Source organism: Danio rerio, chromosome 2 (genome assembly GCF_052040795.2).
Source record: "Danio rerio strain M-AB ecotype USA chromosome 2, GRCz13ab, whole genome shotgun sequence".
In the NCBI taxonomy this organism is placed as follows: Eukaryota; Metazoa; Chordata; class Actinopteri; order Cypriniformes; family Danionidae; genus Danio; species Danio rerio.
This window is the reverse complement of record NC_141022.1, coordinates 43,014,957-43,031,081: the sequence shown is the minus strand read 5'-3', so window position 1 is coordinate 43,031,081 and position 16,125 is coordinate 43,014,957. Positions and strand designations below refer to the sequence as shown.

General features: G+C 38.1%; 1 protein-coding gene across 2 annotated transcripts in view; it reads left to right on the top strand.

The window, feature by feature from the left end:
* spsb4a (splA/ryanodine receptor domain and SOCS box containing 4a) overlaps positions 1-16,125 on the top strand; it is a 135,914-nt gene that overhangs the window by 59,719 nt on the left and 60,070 nt on the right. For both annotated transcript variants that reach the window (NM_001256642.1, XM_087239522.1), the window contains 1 exon segment: positions 12,896-13,769. In NM_001256642.1, coding sequence (NP_001243571.1) covers positions 13,064-13,769 — 706 coding nt within the window. In that variant the 5' untranslated portion in view covers positions 12,896-13,063.

Sequence of the window (16,125 nt, the reverse complement as noted above, 5' to 3'; positions counted from 1 at the left end):
AAATATCTCCATTCATGTTCCAAAGCAGAAGAAATGACTGTTGGTTTGGAACAAAAGGAAATTGAGTGTAGATAATATTTACTCAGTAAGTTACACTCAAAGATGTTGATACTTGTTCAATAAACTTATTTAAAATGAGCTCAAACAACACAATTCTTGAGTTTTAAAATAGTTTTTTACAACTTAATTGTTTTATGTTCAATCCACTTAAATTTCTAAAATTGTAAAGTTAATTTAATCAATTTTAATTTAAACAGCTCTTGCCAGATTTACCAAAATGATCTAAGAGGTTAAAACCAAATCTAAGGTCTGACACTTAATCAACAGTCTAGACCAAATGTCTGTTTCAAACTGCTAGATTATCCAGCTGGCAGGTGAGTTAAAAAGAAAAAAAATAGGCAGAAAGTGTGAGTGAATGAATGACTCTAGGCGCAGAGGTAAGAGAGATGCTCCCGATGAACTGGAGAGCGAGAGGATGCAAAGATAAACAACAGATGGCGAATGTGTGTTCCTACTCATCAAAGCCACCGGTGGCTAGAGGTGTGTGTGTCCATCACGTCTATGGTGACCAGGGTAACGCAGGCGAGGGTCCAGGCACCAGGCGCTCGCTCAATCACAACCCCCTCTCCAACCTTCCTGAAGTGAAACGCAAGCCCCTCAGAGGCCCTGGTGAGGGTCTGACGGGTGCTGAAGCATAAACAAATTCACATGAGGATGTACACAGTAAAGGCCAGTAGACTAAACAGTATAAACACACAGAAACACATCACACAGGTCGGCTCTGTTGATTTAGATGTGTGTTGTTTGGGATACAGTTAAACACTAAACCTGTATGGCATCAGTTAAAAAATTAGTCCAAAACAAGGAGTAAATAAGTTTGTGCTGAGTTTTTTTTTTTTTTTTGTAGAAGAATGGCAGCTTGTCTAACTAAAATTTACAGTAAATAAATGCTGGTTAACATATTTGAACTCTACCATTGATTTGTGTTGAGTCTCTATATTTTGTGACATAGAAATGTGTTTGGTTTGTATTCTCTCTTTTTTTTTGTCAGTAAAACATTAATAATTATACACTTCAATGAAAAGTCATAGTACAAGTTTATTGTTTTTTTTTTTTATTAGGTTATTGGAAGTTTATTTCTAATTGATAGTAACACCTTCACTATTTTTAGATGATAAATGGACTAAAAGTTGACCTTCCTTGGAAATTTAAGGCAGTTTCCTCAATTTTTTTTTAAGCAATATATTAATTTTAAGTTAGCAACACTTAAGACAGTTTGTACGTACAACTTCTTAAGGTAAACTTCAGCACTGTTGACTCAAAAGTTTTAACTTCTGTTCACATTACTAGGAAGATATTAGCAAACCGATTGTCTTAAAATGATCAAGTAAGCTGAACTAAAATATTTAAGTAAAGACAAAAACCAACACCTACACTAAAACATTTTTATTGTCTAAATACTGTACAATGTAAACAGGCATAGATTAATCAGGCATCACATCAATCACCCTAAACAGTCTATACATGTCTTAAAACTTACAGCTATCAGCATGAAAAGCAATGCAACTGGCCTTGTAAACATTTAGCATCTGCATACTAAAATTATTAAATGTATTAATATTAAAATATTATAATACATTTATATATTTTTAACATCAAACATTTGAAAAAGCTCAGATTTATTATGCTTATGTCTGATTATACTTGTTTTAATTCTTCCACCCGTTTCCTCAGTTCCCTCATCACCATTCTCTATCATTAACATGCTTTTGACACATGACCACTCAAAAGTTCTAAATACATATTATTGTTAGTCAAGATTACTTAAGTCTATTTCTGTGCAACAAAGTTGGGATTACTTGTTTAAATATTGTAAGGTGAACAAACTTATTTATAATAAGTTAACTGCACTTAATTTTATTAGTGAGAACAGCAATTACTTTTTGCAGTGTACAAACCCTTTTGAGTGTTTGAAAAATGTATGTTTATGAGATGTAAAAATGTAGCTAGGCCATTTCAATTATGTCATACAGCGCTTTATGGAAGTTTGCCTTCCCATCAAGCTGTTTTAATATGGTTTTCTTGTTGTGCTCATGTAATGGGATTTTTCTCAATGAATACAGCTGTCAAGCACAACTATTTATGAAAAGTCAAAGAAAAAGCACTGCGCCAGTTGTACAAAATAATACAACCGTTAGTTGTTGGATCCAAGCTGATGAATGAAAACAGCAGGAATAAGATAATCCTGGTAGCCTTAAATTTTTAAGCTGAATCGAATTAACCTTATGAGTTTATTAAACTTATATTGCGTTTAACTGACTTAAAACAGCTGACAAAACTTCTAAAATTAAGTTAGAACATTATTAACTTGGTTTAATAAATTACAATGAGCTAAAAACATATGCTGTCATGACTAATTGATCATATATTTTTTTTACAGTGGTGTCTGTATATTGAGATTTTGCAGCTGCATATATTTTCTGATGTCCATGAGGGTTTTTTTTGCACAGAGGAAGAGCTTTTTGCTGAAACGTTTAGCATTTTTTTTGCACTGTTGCACTTTTTGTGGCCTCCTATGACTCGTCATTAAAAGTTTTGAGGTGCTTTGTATAACTGTGTGTGTATTTTTATCCTGCAGTTTAATAATAATAAAAAATATTTGAAAATACTGCAAACTCATTGCTGGGATAGAAGCTTATATCATCGATTAACAAGCGGAGTTCACAGGAGGTCTGTTTTTAATGGCTTACTGTATGAGTTATTAAAACTCTATTTCCCTGCAAAGAAAATTTACATTTGGCTTCCGAGTCTTGACTAATACACTGTAAAACTTAACAGTCCACTTTATCAAATCTGTTGTTAACTCCAATTGACAAAGTTAGTTCTACTCATTTGAAAAGAGTATTGAACTCAGTGTTGAAGGTAATAAGTTAATTAAATACCTCGTTATTTCAGGTACAGTACGGTACAGGTTTGTCCAGGTCACGTTTATCAAGCTTGCGTTTCCACTGCCTAAAGGGGTACCAATGGTTGGTGTGGTGTACGACAGAAAATTTCAGACAATTTTTTTTTTTTACTCAAGGAAATGTCTACAGTAAAGCGTTGCCGTGCATTTATACTTCTGCGCGCTGTGAGCAGTGAGGTGTTTATGTTCCTCTGTGTAGAGCTTCTTCGCTGGTGTTTTGTTTTTTTCTGAACAGTTTCTTAATGAACAAGTGGTTCAATACGCTCATTTTAAGACGGGAATCGGCGGACGTGCAACAACTTTAATCATAAGGTAAACAAAACAAAACTTTTCATCTGGAGCTCCTTACGGGATTCAACACTTGTAAACACTCGATTCAACGGATTCGCGTGGCTCTCGGCCCCGCCCACACTCATTAGCGTCACAAGCCGACCAATCACAGAGCTTGCTCTATGCGTCGTTGCAACGTGTAGTTACATTTTTTGAGAGGTGCCGACAGCCACAGCGAGGGCTATGCGTCCACACATAGGTTGCACCGTAGCATACGCATGCGCTTGATGTAGAAGTATAAATAGTGCAAGCTCTGTGATTGGTCGGCTTGGAAGCACTGACGAATGTGGGTGGGACTGACATTTATTTATTTATTTATTTTTTTTTTTTGCTGAAAATAATTAATCCAATTAAATAACTTAAAGTAAAAAATTTAAAATAAATAAATGAAATAAAAAAGGCATAAATAATTAGGATAGACCCAAAATACACTATTCAAAAAACACAAAACGTCCAGCCCCTAGAACCTACCCCATCCCTGGGGCTAAAGCTTATGCAGTACTGTTGTTGTGACCTTCACTATCTGAGTATTCAACCTACACTTTCAAGAGGAGAAGAGGAGACCAAATCTTGTCAAATTATTTCAATTTCTTTGCCATAAGAAATCTGATCCTTTCCAAATGTGCTAATTCAGTTAATTCTTCCAGCCAAGATCTAAATGATGGTGATTCTGTTGATTTCCAAAACTTTAGCATCAGCTTTGCCACAATAAGGCCGTAAGACACATTTGTTTTGATGAGTCCTGGAGTGACCTTGTTTTGCTTGAAATTCCAAATATGTCCAAAAGTGGGTCGAAAACTAATTCACAATGAAATATTAGATAGAGTTTTAAATATTTCAGCCCAGAATGGAATCAATTTAGAACACCGAGCTTAATTATGTAAGGGAGTGGCTAAGTCAGAGTTACCTTAACTTTTTGGCTTTTACAGTGTGGGAATGATATGAACAATTTTGCTGAGTCAAATGGATATATTTACACTTTCATGTGTTTTCAGTGTAAATGCTTTCCAAATGCAACACATCAGATTGCATGTACAGATCCACAGTATTAACTATTGTATAAAACAGCATTCTGGCCTTTAAAGTGAGCAGCCTAGGGTCTGTGATATTATCATTTCCTCTAGTCATGCAGAACAGTTACAAGCTCTTGTGTCCCGGGGCGTTCGCCAAACACGCAACACAGTGGCAGAAAATTCAATTACGCGCGGCTGAAAACAAAGACGGCTATCTTTATGATAGGCCGAGCAAAACAAATAGAGCCTTGAATGTGGAATTGCAAAATGAGGAAGATGTTTATTACCCCAAAAAATGTTTTGTGTCCACTAAATGTGCCTCTTCATCTTTATTTTAGTAGCCCAAAATGGCTTCTAAACAGAAAAAAAATCGCACATTTGGCTTGATTGAAGACACAAGGCTAAAGTACAAGCTCAAAAGAGCCACAAGGCACAATTACACTAGGTTTGGTTTGACTGTTCTTTGACTTATAGCTATAGCAGTCCTATCCCAGCGACACGCTCACCAGCGGTGCTTTTGTTTTTCCAATAGATAAGTCAGCACAAATGGGCAGTTTCCCATGCAGAGACGTACAGCCCTGGCAGACCGTTTTTATATGTAGTCTTGTCTCGCATGGGTAAGCAGATGGAGACAGCACATCAACGGTCCATTAGAATGAGGTTGTTATACTTACATTAGTCGTGTCTCATATGGTTTGGGATCATTACCCCTGAGGAGAGCGAGTGTAATTGATGTAGTGCACGTTTTTCTTCACTTCTCTGCTTGATGTTGGCATTTATATCAGCAGTGTAACGCCTGAAGGCACGGTACAGTCATGCCATGCGGTCACTGTCTTACAGTTTGACTCAGGCACTCTGCTGCATTGCATCTGTTGTTCTCTCTATCTACTTGTTTATTCTATCATTCTGTCTCTCTGTCTGTCATATTGTTGTTTAGGGCTGTGTGATTTGGGAAAAAAAGACTGACCTTGCTATCTTGATTTGATTTGTGATTTAATTTAAAAGGATAATTCATTTAAAAATGAAAATTCTTTCATTTACTCATCCTTTCAAACCTTTCAAAAGAGTTTCTTTCTTCCGTTGAACACAAAAGAAGATTTTTTAAAAAGCTGAAAACCTGTAACCATTGACATCCATAGGATTTGTCAGAAACAGAAGCTTTGAAACCACATGAGGGTAGATAAATAGTGAGTATTAACTTTTATTTTTGGGTGAACTATCCCTTTAACTGCTCAATATTCTCAATAGTATGCAGCACAAATTTTAACCGAAAGAAATGCAACATACTTTATCTGTATATAAACATATTTATTAGCTGTCTATATAAATATAAGCCTACCGTATATATAGTGTGTGTAGTAATTAGATATTTTATATTCAATAATTCTGTGCTTCTTTTCACAAAAAGTCAGCTGTATACATTCTTATGTGATAATACTTTTGAAAATATGAACATAAGTGTTAAATTATGTTACCTGACGCAACACTAGAAGAGTCCACTGTCAAGACAAGAAGAGCGAATCTTAAGCGCTCAGTCTGTTCAAGAGCAGGCAAGTGATAATATATCTGAATTTATTCTAAACTCAATCAGTGGTGAAAGAAATCAGTTTTTTCAGCCGTCTGATAAGGAAGACATCATTATTAGTCTAACGCTGCTTTTGTTTGTTTCTTAATGGTGAATGGTACGCATGTTTGTTTTGAGCAATGTTGATTGGGCAGAGTGAGTGTGTTCTCATTTAATTGGCCATAAAAAGTGGACAGTCAAGCACTTGCTCTCGAGTACATGGTTGGATTTAAGCAATAAGCGAAGTAAAGGCTGATTTATACTATACTATAGCAACCTTCACAAGGTCAAATAGCCCTCGACGAGGCTGATGCACACCTCTCAAAAAATGTAACTACACGTTGCAACGACTCATAGCACAGGCTCTGTGATTGGTCGGCTTGGTAGCTGTGACCAATGTGGGTGGCACGAGAGCTGTGCGAACTCGTTGGACTGAGTGTTTACACGCAAAGCTTGCGCCGTGGGTCTCGCCGATTACTCAACGCAGGAGTATAAACCAGTCTTAAGCGGCTGCTTTAGACTGATTTATACTTCTGTATCAAGCGCACATGAATGGTTCGGCGCAGCCTCTGCGCAGTCGCAGACCCCTTGCCTCTCAAAAGATGTAGCTGCACTTCACAACGACATGTAGCACAAGCTTGTGATAACAAGTAACAAGTATGGGCAGTGCTGAGAGCCGTGAGCCTGATGGAGCGACTGTTTACAAGTGTCAAGTCCCATGAAGGAGCTCCGGAAGTAAAATTCTGTTTTGTGTTTATTTTACGATTAAAGTTGTTGCACGTCCATCAGCTTCTGCCTCTGAAAGAGTGAGTTTTAGCTACTTGTACATTAAGGTAGCGTTCAGAAAAAACAAAACACCTGTGAAGAAACTCGATACAGAGGGAGATAAAAACTTACTGCCAGCTAGCATTTCGGAAGTGTTATTACAGAGCAAGACAAACAGCATGCAGAAGTATAAATGCATGAATACGTGCAAGGCTGTGGGGTCACGCCGATCACGCGACACAGAAGTATAAACCAGTCTTCAGGGCTTTAAAAAATATCTAAAAGCTTCTATAAGTTTTATATATGTAGATTTTCTATTGTGAGGGTCGTGTCTTCACGCTCCCAATCATGGAGCAGACAAGCAGTCAAGTCAGGTAAATATTTAGTTTTAAAAACAAAAGTTTGAAGATTTATTTGCAAGCTTCAACCAGCTGATTTCTAGATTTAGTTTAAACAGATCAGACTTTTTCCGATACTTCCAACTACGCGATTTTGCAAGAACACACACAACTTCATTCCCGCATATCCCAACACCTAGTGGGATAGACTTGATCATTAAAGCCAAAAACTTGACAAGAGGCCGTATTTCATATTTATATAATCTACTCTCTCCAGCTAACGAATCTATCCTAAATAAAATTAAGATGGATTGGGAATCAGAACTTCAATTAAATCTCTCTGACAATTTCTGGGAGGAGGCCTTAAATGCTGTAAATTCATCTTCTAGTTGTGCCAGGCTATCACTCATACAATTTAAGGTCCTCCACAGACTACATTATAGCAAGGAGAAACTCTCAAAGCTCTATCCAGACAAATTAGATAATAAATGTAATAGGTGCTCACAGACCCCATGTAACCTCACTCATATGTTCTGGTCGTGCCCTAAATTGTCTGAATTCTGGCGGTTATTTTTCAAGGCAATCTCGGATATCTTGGACATTAATCTAAACCCAAACCCTCACATCGCTATTTTTAGAAAAACCCCAGATGATCTTCATGTCACAAACATTCAAAATAATGTCATTGCCTTTTCCTCCCTTGTTGCTCGCAAAAGAATTCTTTTAATGTGGAAATCGAAACAACCACCCTCAATCAAAGTTTGGTTACACGACATCTTAAGTCTTTTGAAATTGGAGAAGATTAAGTTCTCTCTCAGAGGCTCGCCTCACAAGTTTTATATTCATTGGAGGCCACTACTAAATTATTTTGATGATTTAACGCCTCTGGAGGTGATTATTTAAGAAATCATTTTATGGTCGGAATTACTATTATTATTTTTTTCTTTTAGTCTAGCATTTTTTTCTCCGGAACAGTCATGCCCTAAACTAGACGCATTGGTTTAACCTCAGCACAACTAAAACCATAATAACTAAGAAGTAGGTAGCACATCATTATTATTGATGTAACTAGCTAATGTATTTATTTTGTTTCATTTATTTATTTATTTGAAAGCATTTATGAATGTATCTTAAATTGTACTATCATCATTATTTTTGTTTTATTGTTAATATTTTATTTTTATTTATTTATTTTATTTATTTATTTTTTTTCCCTCCGTTTTCTGTTATACGTTTTACAAGAAAAGTGTTTGGATGGGTGGGGGGTTTTGGGGTTGAATGTTTACAAAAGTGTTCAAAAAAGAAAAGCAGAAATTGGACATTTGTATACGAATGCTTTCCACTTGTGTTCAATAAATAAAGTTTATAAAAAAAAAAAAAAAAAAAAGTTTGCTATTTGGGCTTATTGAAACCTAATTAGAGTAAAAAACCTAAGTATCATCTTTTAATATGATGTACTTTTAGGTAAAAAAAACAAAACAATGTCCATATATGTGGACTCGTGGTCCAAATTTACATAAAACACTTTTCCCTGACTGTTTCGTTATGCATATTAAACATAGAAAAATTTTTTGAACATGTTTTGACCATCGGAGAGTAAAAACTATTTTTGGACAGTTAAAAATAGGGTTTGGGACATTTCATATATGCTGCAAAACAGTTGCAGGATGAGACGGTATGTCTGTAACAAAATATAAAACATTCAAAGTATTTTAAATAGCCACTTAAGAGCTAAAACGTGCTGTCCACGTATGTGGCCACTACGCCCTAGGAACTTAAGAAAACAAATCATTTAAATGTAAGGATTGCTTTAAAATACAAATGTAGAACAGTAGATTGAGTGATGAATAAATAAAAAATAAATGAATAAAAATACAGTGGGTGCATATTAGGATTGTTGGGGACCCATGCCTGTAATTGCTTAGGGCCCCAAAATAACTAAATCCACCCCTGCTTACGTGCATTTTTAATTTTTTTTTGTGATAAATTTACATAATTACATCATTTTCCCTTTTTTGCAATTTTTTGCTAATCGCAACATTTCAAATCATGATTTAGATTCAATTTTGATTAATCGCACCACCCTTGTCTGTCTGTCTATTTATTATTAGTTCCTCCATCTTCACTATAAGCAGAGAATAATCAAGCTGTTTTCGGGGGAAATTCAATACACAAGCTATAATACATTGTTTCATATAAACATAAAAATAGAAATGTGTCATAATAGTAAGCTTGACGTTGACATTTTGGAAGCGCGCCGTGTCAGATTTATACATTTCCAGCCTCAAAATGGTCCTTAATGGATTGAATTGATCCGTGAAAAAGCTTTTTGTATGTAGGTATTTTTCTCAGCCGTTTCTTTTTTCCTGCCTGTTTTACAAGCCTTCATGTAATTACCTAATGTGTGAACAGTGTTTAAAACTCTGTCTACAACTCCCAGACAAACAGCGTAATTATGTTTGCGTCGGTGTTTATTACTGTTATTAGTGACTACAGCGGTTCGAGTGAGGAAATGTTAGCTAAACTGATGTGTGTGATCCAAACACAACCTGAATGAAACGCATTAGTGTGGCTCGGCACGACGGCAAGTCTGTGAAAGCCTTTGTGCCCTGCCGCGGGAGCCTCTCCAACGCTGAAATATGATACGGAAAACCTAACACCTCGACTCCTAGCACATGTTATGATAGCTGTGAGTGGCATGTTAGGGCAGCAGTCGCTCTCTTTCCTGCTCATTCATTCTCTCTCTCTCTCTCTCTCTCTCTCTCTCATTCACATTCTATCCCACTTCTTTCATGACCTCATTTATTTTTCCTTTAATATTGGTAACACTTACCCAGGATTCCGACATCTGACTGTCTGGCCGTCTGACCACCCTCCTTCCTGATGTCTGAGTTGAGCTCCCTCTTTTCCTGTCTGTCTTTCTCTTTGACCTTAGTGTGTTGAGTCTGACAGAGGTGTGTTTGTGTGCGTGTACAGTACAGTATGTTTGACCTTTTTTTTTTTCTTTGTGGCGGTGACCTACCAGCTTGGGTTGTCTGACAAAGAGAGAATATGTAGTCTGGCACTGCTGGAGAGCAGCTAAAAGTAGCAACATGGACTCCGCTACATATTTTAATAGTGTGCTGTAGCTGAGCTCTTTTTTTAGCTTGTCCAGTAATGAGCTGTATTCTAAAATAGTAGTAGTCTAACATGACACAGGCTAACAAGATAAATTAATCAAACACAATCTTCAAACTCAAAAATGTTGTTCAGAATTTAATCATGTTAACTGAAAACGTTTATTTTAATCTATGCTGCATTTTGTTCTGTACTGAAATGTAGATGTATACCTGATTAGTACCACATGTTAGTGATGACTGCTTTTAAAGAACTGCTTCATGACAACCATTTAAGGATGAATCAGTGATTTTAGAGCTTGTACCAAATTAGCAAGGTCACATGATTTCAGTAAACGGAGCGCACATTACATCATAAGTGAAATATTAAAAATAAATAAATTCAATGGCTCTCCACTAGGGGGCGATCTCTTTAATAATATACAATTAACATGAATCACGTGGCCTTCAGATTGTCCACAGTGGTGAATCTCTACTTTTGGTTCAGTTGTTTCGAAGCTTTGAAAAACTTTGGCTGGTTCTTAATTCCAAGAATGCAAGAGAGAGCGATCTAGCCAAGTTACCTAAGAAAGAACGAACTCAGTAGACCATGAGAACAGAGAATGCGTGCTGGGTAATAAGATGCTGCGTTTTTCCATGGTTCTTCCTGATGATCACATGACTTTTACGCATTTTAATGGAAAATGATTTAAACATTAAAGCAGTCATACAACAATTTATTGTTTTTCCCCCTTTTCACAATATATTCTATCCATAAAAGCCATTGAATTTGAGTAAATGAACACCCTTAATGTGTTTATGCCTTTATAAAAATTTTAATTTTAGTGTTTATGCAATGACTTCTGGGACTTCTCGAGGGACTTTTGCGCTCGAGTCTGCATAGCTGCACATCCGATTGCTACTGTACATAACTATTTTGGGTTTTTAAAAGTTTCAGACTAAAACTTTTTGACATCCTGTGAGTAACACTACACATACTGCTGAGGAAGTGTATAGTTTGGAAGGAACTGATACGTCACAAATAGCATACCTGCTGTAGACACAATGACATAGTTTATGTAAACATACCCCAACTGTCTTTTTTCTAGTGCTTCTCCTTGGGATGAGACTCTCTTATTCCGGGAAAAGATGTTGCGTCACTTACTGTTGCAGGAAGTTACTGCTAATGTTTCATACATCAGACTCTCATCTCCAGCACAATCTCAAATGGTCTTTTAATGTGGCAGTAGTTTTGTGACATTGAAGCTGATGTGAACCGAATCTCTCTCTTTTGTTTCTTCTCTCACACTTTCTCCTAGGAGCCTGGAAATAATGTTACATTTTTGGCATTCTTCCTTTTTAAATCTATTTCTAGTAAAGAAAACTGAAGTAATAAAATTCAGCACATATCTTGTCACATTCAATTTGTGTTACAGATTGTTCATCTCTTTGAAGGGACCAGTAATCAGCTTTATAAATCAAATTAATATCCAAATATTCCAAAAGATTTACATTGGTATTTAGGCATTGAATGGCCATATTTAGAAACGATTATACATGTATATTGGAGATTTGGGACTTTGACTTGAGCCAGATTGCAACCACACAGAACACCTGAAGGCTGATTTATACTTCTGCATCAAGCACACGTGTATGCTCTGGCACAGCCCATACGCAATTGCATACTGTAGCCCTCACCATGGCTGATGCCGACGCTGACACGCACCTCTCAAAAAAATGTAAGTACACGTTGCAATAATGTGTAGCGCAAGCTCTGTGATTAGTCAGCTTGGTAGTGGTGACAAGCGTGGCCGGTGCTGCAAGCCCCGAGCTCAATAGAGCAAAAAAAAAAAAAAAAAAAAACAAGTGTTGAGTGGCGTAAAGGAGCCAGTTTTCGCCTCTGAATGAGCGAATTTGAGCTTCTTGTAGCATTCAGAAAAAAAAAAAAAACACCTGCGAAGAAACTCGACCCAGAGAAGCATAACTTACTGCCAGCTAGTGTTTCGGAAGTGCTATTGTAGGGCAACACAAACAGCAGGCAGAAGTATAAATGCATGACTACACGCAATACAGGCTCCATGGGTCACGCCGATCAGTTGACACAAAAGTATAAACCAACCTTAACCAAACACCAAGCAACATCTTAGAAACCTCTCAAAACACAATAGCAACTGCAAATCAATGCTGTAAAATCACTCTGGATACGTTGGCCATGGTCTGGCGGACACCTACATATTATGGCAGCAGGTTTGGCATATGCAAGCAGAGCTCCTTTTTACTCCAAGATATTTTTTTTTATCTATTTATTTATTCACTCTTTTTTAAAAAGTGCCTTATTAAAATACTTCTGCTAAGTGATGGAATCTGTAGAAATGTCAGAGAGCAGACAGGGCCTTTCATTTTTCATACAGTTTGTTTGTAAAGGTTGGCAGTTTTGAATAGATAGCAATTAATATTTTTTTAAATGCAATATGTGGGTCTGTACTGCTCTGTATTGAGATAAGCTGGGCTGTTTTTTGAGCTATAGGTGACATGTCTTGTCAAGTGTGAATATGTGCGGGCTTGGTGTTTCTGTATGTCATAGAGAAGGTGTCTCTTTCTCACCTGCGGCCCTCATTATTACATCCTTCCCCATGGCGATCTCTCACTCTGTCAGACTGCAGTTGGCAGCAGAGCCCTGATCATCTCTTCCAACTCATCAAATTTTTGCTCTTCCTTTATTTCTGTTCTCATTTTTATCCTCAGCACCTCTGAGAATTCACATTTAGTAGTTCCAGACCACTCTCTGTTTTAATGACATGGTGTGTTTTTGTGTTTTCTCCTAGGGATTCAGTAAGGCTGGCACTTTCTCTACTGCCAGATACTGACATGTGTTTGGGGGCTGATGTCTTGATGCTTTGATGAGGTAACGGCGGACTCTGGAAGCCCAGCCCTTGCGTTGAGCAACCCCTTCCCTCTCCCCTCCTCCCTACCCCTTTCCAGCCAGCCAAGCCATGGGCCAGAAAATCTCAGGGAGTATCAAGTCCGTGGATGTGCGAGGGGAGCCGTCCTTCAGGCCCCTGAGGAGGGAACTGAGAGGGCCAGATTTCTTCAAGCCAGCCCGACTGGATCTACTCCTGGACATGCCTCCTGCTTCATATGAGCAACAGCTTCGGCATGCCTGGAACTCGGACGACCGCTCCCTTAACATCTTCATTAAGGACGATGACAAACTTACCTTCCATCGGCACCCAGTTGCCCAAAGTACCGATGGCATTCGTGGACGGGTGGGATACACACGAGGACTCCATGTTTGGAGGATCCATTGGCCTGCTAGGCAAAGGGGCACGCATGCTGTAGTGGGTGTGGCCACAGGAGATGCCCCATTGCACTCTGTAGGGTACACCTCTTTAGTGGGCAGCGATAGTGAGTCCTGGGGCTGGGACCTGGGACGTAACAAGCTCTACCACAACAGTAAGAACCGGCCGGCCTCTTCTGCACCGACATATCCAAGCTTCCTGGAGCCAGAGGAGGCTTTTGTGCTACCAGATACACTGATGGTGGTACTGGACATGGACGAGGGCACACTGAGCTTCATGGTGGACGGACAGTACCTTGGAGTGGCCTTCAGAGGTCTTAAGGGCAAAAAGCTGTACCCCATTGTCAGTGCGGTATGGGGGCACTGTGAGATCACCATGCGATACATCAACGGCCTAGATCGTAAGTACAGAATTTCTCTTAAGTTACTTAGCTAGACCTGAATAATTGTCTTGCTTTAAAGGTCTTGATGTCAGCTCTAAGATTTTGTAAAGTGAATTGCTATAGTATGGCCTAGTGGTAAGAGTCAGGCACTGGAGCAATTTATGGGAAAATTCCATCACTATTCTGTCTATTTCAACTTTTTAACCATCGATTGCTAAAGGGTGATAAGATTATGGTGTCTTTCTGCTTAAACTGTGAATTGCATATATCCTGATAAAAGAATATTTTAAAGAAGCTAGCTTTCTGGTCATTTGTTGGTCTCCCAGCCTGGTCAAAGTAATGTTCAGCTGGTATCCTGGTCAAGCAGATCTATCTTGTGGATATCTTGCCTCAAATCCAGTGTCCTTACAGAGTTTAGTTTTCAAAAGTTTTCAAAATCCTTTTAAAAATCAACCAAGACACCAGCTTGACCAGAAGATCAAGTTCAAGCTGGGTGCATTTTCAGCAGAGTAAGCCCTCCCTTGACCATACACCAGGCTTTATACATTATATCTATTGCTGTGTTCCCTTTTCGCCTTACTTCCCCATCTATTACTGTTTCAGCTGCAACAACACTTTGTTTTTATCAAATATTTTATGACTTGTGTCCACATATTGTTAGTATTTCAACATACAGGTATAGTTAGTCAGCAAGGTAGCTTATGTACTATTGTAAAGACATTCTGGTTCTTCTCCCTCAGGGTACGCTGGCAATGCTGCAGGCATACATTTATTATTAATGTTAAGAACAATGAAACAAGCAAGAGCAGTGGAAACAAAAGGCCTCAAAGCACTGCTAGTTGTTCTCTACACCTGGCATAGCATTATAGCTAATGAGGAAGAGCTCTCATTTTGATATTCACAAGAAATGTGCTTCTAAATTTGGTGCATGTATAGTTTGATGCCATGCGTGTTGTGCAAGTGATTATGTATTAGTTTCAAGCACACTGAGCTGTCACGCTATTCAGAAGCCTAAACACTGAGTCTCTGTGTTTGGAGAGGCTTGAAACTCTCCTTCAACCATCATCAGCATGTGTTTTGGAAACACTTTTTTTTTTCTAATCCGCTCCTGCCAGGCAGACTCTGTTTGTGTATGAGCCAGAGAGTTTGTGAAACAGCATTTTAAAGCCAGAGGCATGTTTTGTAACCCTCTGAGCTTTATTTGATAGCACAACCTCAAGGTGTTTTTCTTCTTCTTACATCTTACAGAACGAAGATGCAGAGAGTCATGTTGTAAATTTAGCTCTGTTTCTCCATGAAAGAAACTCCTTGTTCAAATGTCCGTACCTGTGAATAGTTGTTTTTTTTAGCTTAAAGATATTGTTCATGAAAATGCTATCATCTGTTATTCACCCTTACATTGTTGTACTGTTGGTTAGAAGCAAGAAGATATGTTGAATAACATTGACATTGGTCCCCTTTAACTGTACAAATAGTCATCTTTGTGTATCACAGATCTTGACTTTTGTTCATTACAGCTCAAGTCAGAAAATCTGAACTTTAGCGGACATTTGCTCCAGGTTAACAAATCAGGAGCTTGCTCTAATGTGGGGGTGTGATTATGACGTAGTGCTTGTTGTTGGTGTTCCGAGGGGAAATTCTTCTGCTGACATCGGACGTCTGCTCATAAACTGGGCTTGGCTCTGTTGGAAGCACTACAGAAAGGTTCCATCATCGAGGTAAAGTTTCTGGATGAGTTGATGAACTCACAGACCTGGGTGTTCCTCTGAATGGATCAAGTGGACTCAGACATGGCTCCGAACAAATCAACACTGTTTTTCAGTATTCCTAAATCACAAAGTACAGCTGTTCTCTCAATAAAAACATGTTAGCCATTTAGCAATGATGTTAAAGTCACCAGGTAGACTGAAGCCCCGCTTATGGGGGCTTCTAATGAGGCAAATCCACGCCTATTCTGAAGCGAATTTTACCCACGAATGAAACAATTTGATGCACAACTCAAAATGTTCATGCGTCGAGTTACGATTTATTTAAACTTTCCCTTCCTATGTTAAAAACACAGTAATAACTGTCTGTTATGTCCCATTCACACGGGGCATTAGCGTCAATGCTTCCCATTCACTTTGAATGACGGGATGAAGTAAATTTTTGCTGAACTGAATTGTGGATCCGTCGGCGCTGCTTCAGCTCGTTATTTGCTGCAGAAGTTGGAAATTTCTCAACTTTTCAAGTGTCAATATAAGCATCAACCAATCAGATTGTTTTATGCAAATACCCCAGCTCAGACTGTAGCCGATTGCAGACCCATTTTATTGGCTGATTCTGCTATGACGATCACATCAGCTCCAACTGCAGACACGCCCTCCGTCAAGTG